The sequence below is a fragment of the Pyrgilauda ruficollis genome, unplaced genomic scaffold, assembly GCF_017590135.1.
Source record: "Pyrgilauda ruficollis isolate IOZ18807 unplaced genomic scaffold, ASM1759013v1 scaffold228, whole genome shotgun sequence".
Taxonomy (NCBI): domain Eukaryota; kingdom Metazoa; phylum Chordata; class Aves; order Passeriformes; family Passeridae; genus Pyrgilauda; species Pyrgilauda ruficollis.
In genome coordinates this window covers 82306-88305 of record NW_024522317.1, presented here as the reverse complement: position 1 = coordinate 88305, position 6000 = coordinate 82306, and the positions used below count along the sequence as shown (strand labels likewise).

The window sequence follows — 6000 nt, the reverse complement described above, 5'->3', positions numbered from 1 at the left end:
GAGAGGTTGTAGCACTGGGGCAGTGATGGGAGATGGGAAAACAGTGATGGGAGCTGCCCATCTGGGCAGTGAGGAGGTTTCAGGGCGGGTCTGGTGGGGAGGGAGGGCATGAGGCTGCAGGCAGAAGTGTGTGGGGACTGGGGACACAATGCCAGAACAGACATTGAGCCAGTCAGGATGGACACAAAGAAGAAAAGCATCACTGCTTGGAGGCTTTTCAAACAACAGGCAGTTTCTTCTGGAGGTGAATCAAGTCCTTGTCTGGAGCCACCAACAAATAAGATGGTCCAAGATTGTAATTTGTGGTTTGCTGTGACGATCTGTCACCCCTTGTTGCTACAATCATCTGCCCTACAGCATTGTGAAGGTGCCCAAGGCTGTTTTTACCTCCAAGGTCTGCACCTGCAGCTCCATCTGCTTTATGTGTGGTGGTGGCTGATTACCTCAAAGCTCCTGGGCTCATTCCTGCACCAAAGACGTCAGAGGAGAGGCTTTCCTCATGGTAGGATCTTGTTGCCTGAGCTACCCCTCCTGCCACTGGGGAAGAAAGCCTTGGGAGGAAGGCTATAATCTGCCAGAGGCATCCAGTGCCCAGGAGACATAAGCTCTGTACAGGAGCTTTTTCTGAATGAATACTCCATGCTTTGGGCTGGGCTCTTGTATTTGCTGGACTTGATGCTACTGCAGGTTGAGGAATGGGGGAGTCTGTGCTTCTCCAAGTGAAGCTGACTTTGTTTACAATCTCATCCCTCACAGACGCTGCTCTTCAAGCTTTTATCCCAGGGACTGCCTTTCCACCAGCTCCTGCTTCTTTCACCTCCACCTGACACTTCTCCCATTTGCTGTGATGGAGGAGGGTACCTGCCCCTGGAGGACCAGGTCTGCCACTGTGCAAATAAGGAGCAGCTCTCCTCTGCCAACTGACTCAAAAATCCCACGTGGAATTTCCACCCAGCCCAGCAAGCTCTCAGCTCGGGTCTGGCAGTGCAGCTATGGGTGTGCTTTCTCAACAGCTGAGCCTGCTTTCATTCCCCATTTTCACCTGTGACTGTGCCAGACTGAAGCTCTGCCAGAGCTGAAACGCACAACACAGTACCCACTGCTCCTCCTTCCTCCACCAAAGCATGTCACCCCATCACAGGCTGCACAACACATTCCTCTCAGCCTAATTTGGGATAAATAAACTTGTTATTCCCTGGGAGACCCAGGCTTGCTGGTGCAGGTAGCACCAGCAGGTAGGTTTTCTGACTATTGGGTTAGGGAGAATGAGGTCTCTGCTAGCACCCACTTAAGGGAAGGATGCAGGAGGTGCAGTCACTCGATCCCATTCCACTCGCTCAAGCGTGGGGAGTTCCTGCTTCCTCCAAGGCTTCAAGTCCAGGAAATAGCTCCTGCTTTCCAGTCACACTTCTGATCCCTCTTGCAGAGCTTGGGGAGCTCCGTGCAAGGCTGCTCTCACATCAGCAACAGCCCAAAACAACACCTAAGGTGGGATTTACTGCCACATATGTGCTGGGAAGATGCAGGGACCCATTGCACCCGGGTGATGTATTGGATTTCAGGTTATGTGATGCACAGGTTTCTCTGAGCATTGTAATTCCCTCTTTCTTCCTGTATGGATTTATACTGCTAAGTGGATGGATTTTCTGCTTGGCAGGGATGCTCCCCTGGGACCTTCCCCAGTTTGAAACATCTCAGCACATCTGCACATAATATTCCTGGGGCACTTAATGAGTGGGCTTTTACGACACCCCTTGCTTTATAGACTGCTGCTTAACGTGGCCAGGAACCACGGAAGGGCTGACAAACAGCATCCTAGAGCTGGCAGAAAGCCGAGTACCAACTCCAGGTGCTGGATGATGCCTTGGGCTCTGTGTGAAAGCCACTGCTCTCAGATGGCTTCTCACACAGCTGCCCTGAGCAGTGGAAGCACCACTCCCTTGGTCCCTAAAATAGCTTGAGAGGAACAGGTTTCTTCTGCTTAATAACCTGAGACAGCATGCCTCTGGACCAGCTATGGAAATCCTGGGAGGAGATGAAGGTGATCTGTCTGTCTGGGATGATTCCCCCTAGCAAGGGCTGGGCCTGACATTTTCATCTCTGCTAAGAGCTGTCCCTTCCCCCTGCCCCAAAGAGCCATCTGCTATGGTAGATTACCCCAGCTTTTAGCACTGTGAATCCATAATTAGTGCATAATTAATTACCAGATGTTTTTAACACTAATGAAACATTAATAAATGACGGAGGCATGTTGTCTGGTAATGGAACATTAACCAGTGAACCAAGTCAGTGCTGCCGCCAGCATGGCCAAGCCAGAGACAGGTTTGCATCTGACTGAGCTCTTCCCTAAATAAAGCTCCAACATTGTTCAAATCACAGCAAGTGTCTGGTGGGAGCAAGTGACCAGCTTGGTGCTGCCTTCAGGCTTTGCAGAGCCAAGGCTGTGGCTAGTTCATGTCCATCCTTCCTTCCTTCCTTCCATCCACTCACCCATCCATCCACCCCATTCATGTGTGCATCCTTCCAGCCAGCCAGCCAGGCACACAATCTCCCTGCTGTAGAGACTTAGTTGGGGCACCAGAGAGGTAATTTTCTAAAAAGTGGAGCTTTTCCCCCTGGGCATTTCTTGATGGCACCCCTGCTCCAAGTTTTGGCAAGGCACGTGGGGAAAGAACAGACTCCAGCAATGTACTTTGCTGCATCCATTGCCCCCCACGCTGGGTCCCTGTGAGCCCTGCCCTGACAGAAGTTTAATTCAGAGCATCTGGGCCAGTGACATTTCCTAACATGAAATTATTAATCAGACATGGGAAGTGCATTAGCTGTGACTACATGCCACCTCCCGGCTGCCGTGGGGCACAGGCAGGTCTCCATCCTCCTGCCTGCCCGAGAGATGTCAGGGCGCAGCCAGAGCCTGGGCACGCAAGGGACCCTCCAGGGCCAGTGAAGGGGGAGGTGTGGCACTTCCCCATCACAGCAGATGTGTCACGGGGTGGTGACAAACACCTCCTTTCCCTCACCAGGAGTCTCCAGGCTGGGCATCTGCCTTGCACCTTCTCAGGATGTCCCAAATGCCAGATTTTGTGTCTCCCACCCCTCTGGGAGGATGGTGCTATGGTCTCAAACACTCCAGGGTGTGTGTGTGTCCACTCAATGCTGTTCCCGTGTCTTCCCCAACTCAGCCAGCACCATGCACAGAAGAAGGCAGCCAAAACGCCCCTCTCCAGATGGAAGGGAAATGACACCCAGAGCCATCAGTCATCATGAAATGAACATTTAATGAAGACAGTCTCTCCTGGTGTATGTGTGTGTGTATGTGTGTGTGTGTGTGTGTGTGTGTGTGTGTGTGTGTGTGCGTGTGTGCGTTGTCTCTGTGAGCTTAGTTTTATCCCCTCTATTACTTTTTTTTTTTATTATTTTTCTTTTTTTTTATATATATACATCTATAAAAAATTCAAATACAGCATGTCAACAGTGGGAATACTAGGACGTATGGTATTAAATACTGCGCTTGGGTCCAGGCAGGGCCAAGAGAAGGTGTCTTTACAAAACAGGACATTGGGCAGGATGGGGAGGAGAGCAGAGCAGGCATGGGGACAGCTGGGGACAGCCAGGGACAGCAGGGGACAGCGGGGCGCAGGTCTGCAGGGCTCCAGCTCTGAAGGCAACAGCAGAGCTATTCTGCTTTTGTTGGAGAATGATACAAAGACATCAATGGGGGTGATTCCCTGTATCCAACATGGTTAAAAGTTTGGGGGTGATGTTGGGTCGGGGTTGGGGGTGGCGAAGGCTCCTGCAGGGTGCTGTGGAGGGGGAGGTGGAGGGACAGCTCTCCCAGATGCGCGGCAAGGGGCAGGGGGGTTTTATCGGTGTTTCACTTTCTTTTTTAAAATTCCATTAAAACCCCGCCAGCTCCCTGCTCCCCATCGCACTTGTGAAAGCCACCAGCTCCCCCCTCCACCACCCCCTCGGAGGGGACCAAGACCCCCGCCCACTCCCCCGCCCCGATCCGTGCACCCCTCCAGCTTCGCCACGCGGTCGAGAGCTCAGGGGAGCGAGTCCAGTCCTTGGGGGACCCCCTTTTGCCATAAGGGGGTGCACAGCTTGGAGCATCATTCCCCTCACCACCCCCCCGTTTTCATATCCCCTTTTCTCGGTGCGCGGCCGCGGGGGCGGCGGGCACGTCTTTGGCGTGGGGGGGTTTGGCTGCAAGAGCGGGACCCCCGGCTGCGGCGGGCCGGGCTCGCTCCACTCGGCTGAGGAAAGGGGCACGGACATGGGTCTCCTCGCTCCGGGCCGGGAGAGGATTTTGCGGCTCCCGCGGGGGACGGCAGCAGCTCTGTCCTCCTCCGAGGTGGCGGCGAGAAGCGTGGCGCGTCCTCAGTGTGTGCAAAATCGAAGAGCTAAGAGACTCAACCCGGGAGCGGGGCGGGGGCGGGGGCGGTGGGCGGTGGGCGGTGGGGAGGCGACTGCGCTGGGCTGCGGTGGGTGGACAGATGGAGATCTGCAAGCGGGGAGAAGGGTCAGGGTGTCGCTCCAGACTCAGCTCTGCTCACTCACCGGTGGGACACACCCAGCAGAATTTCCTTCCCCCCTCTTTCCCGGCCTTTTTTTCCGCAGGGGAAATTCACTCAGGTACCCAAACACATCATTTCCACCTCCTCCTCACAGGGCTGGGGCCTGCCCACCCTCACCTGGCTGCATGCCACCACCTCTGTTGGTGTCACACGTGAGATGTCACTGTCAGAGGGGAGCAAAGAAGCCCGTGACCACGAGGGGCTTATCTTTGGGCACCAAAGGATGGCTGGCTTATCCTTTATCTCCCAAAAGTGACACACGTGGCTGCTACCAGGATCCATCTCTGTCCTTGGGCAGTATGGGGACAATGAAAGGGCATTAGGGTCTGTCACCTGAGACAGCAGCCCTGGTCTGTAGAGGAGAGGGGCATTTTGTGGCTCTCTGGGCTGCCAGCTCCATCCTAAGCCAAATAAAGGACATTTTTGAGATGCAATCTGAATTTTTTGATCTCGGACAATTTTTCTTTCATCATTAAGCAAAGGCCTTAGATTTCCATGTGGTTTCTTTGCCTCTTAAAAATGTCAGCAGAGAGAATGGGAGAGGGCTGCTGAGAACAAGACGTCAAAGACTGACCACTTTGCCAGCTTTGCTTGAAAAGCCATTTTTGAGACCTTCAGCTGAATATCCATCTGGAAAAGCAGTCAGACTTGGTGCATTTAAAAAAACTGCAAAAAAACCCCAAATGACTTGTTCCCAATGCCCTCCACCCACAGTCTGGCCAGAGCATCCCCTTCCCAGCCCCATTAGAGTGTCCCCATATCCCTGCCCCATCCCAGCACCCACCTCCTGCCTCTTATGCCTCAGATTTGGGAGATACTCACTAAATAAAGAGGACACTATAGGCAGCCATGACCAGTCCAGCTGTCCAACACACTGCCATGGCCCCGCTGCCCACCATGGCCCCCTTGTCACAGATCTTGGTTGTGGGTGGTGCCATGAAAGAGGAGGTGCTAGCGCTTGTTGTCTCTGCAAGAAAGGAGAGTGGATGGTGAGAGAGCTGGATGCCCTGGGATTCATCCCACAGGGGCAGCCCTGCTTTCCTGCTGGTGTGGCTTGGACCTGGCCCCAAATTGCCCTTTTCAGTGCTATACCACACGAGGGCTGAGGTAGAGGGCTGGGGTGATTCAAGGGATGGTGTGATCCATGAGACTTCCCTGGCTGTTACAGTGGACCTACTGCTCAGAGATGCTTCTGCCATCAGGCAGAGCTGGGCATCCTTCTCATCCCCATCCTGACCAGCTGAGCCACTCTATGTACCAAGTCCATGGGAATTTTAGCTAGGAAGCCACAATGAGCCACTAGTGCTCAGCCAAGAGCATCCCACACCCACAGAACACGCCACACACAGAAGGCTGCATCTGCTGGGCTAGCTCACAAGGTTTGTCCTGAACCAGATGGATTGTCTATGCCTGCAGAGGGCTG

At 53.7% G+C, this 6000-nt stretch overlaps 1 protein-coding gene across 1 annotated transcript in view; it reads right to left on the bottom strand.

Annotated features, from left to right (window-relative positions):
* Positions 1–3313: 3313 nt before the first annotated feature.
* The window catches only part of CNTFR (ciliary neurotrophic factor receptor), an 84554-nt gene continuing 81867 nt past the window's right edge, over positions 3314–6000 (bottom strand). The window contains exons 9-10 of the mRNA XM_041468692.1: positions 5400–5544; positions 3314–4504 (exon numbers count right to left, since the gene is read on the bottom strand). Of these exons, the coding sequence (XP_041324626.1) occupies position 4504; positions 5400–5544 (146 nt within the window). The 3' untranslated portion in view covers positions 3314–4503. The remainder of the gene's footprint in view (positions 4505–5399; positions 5545–6000) is intronic.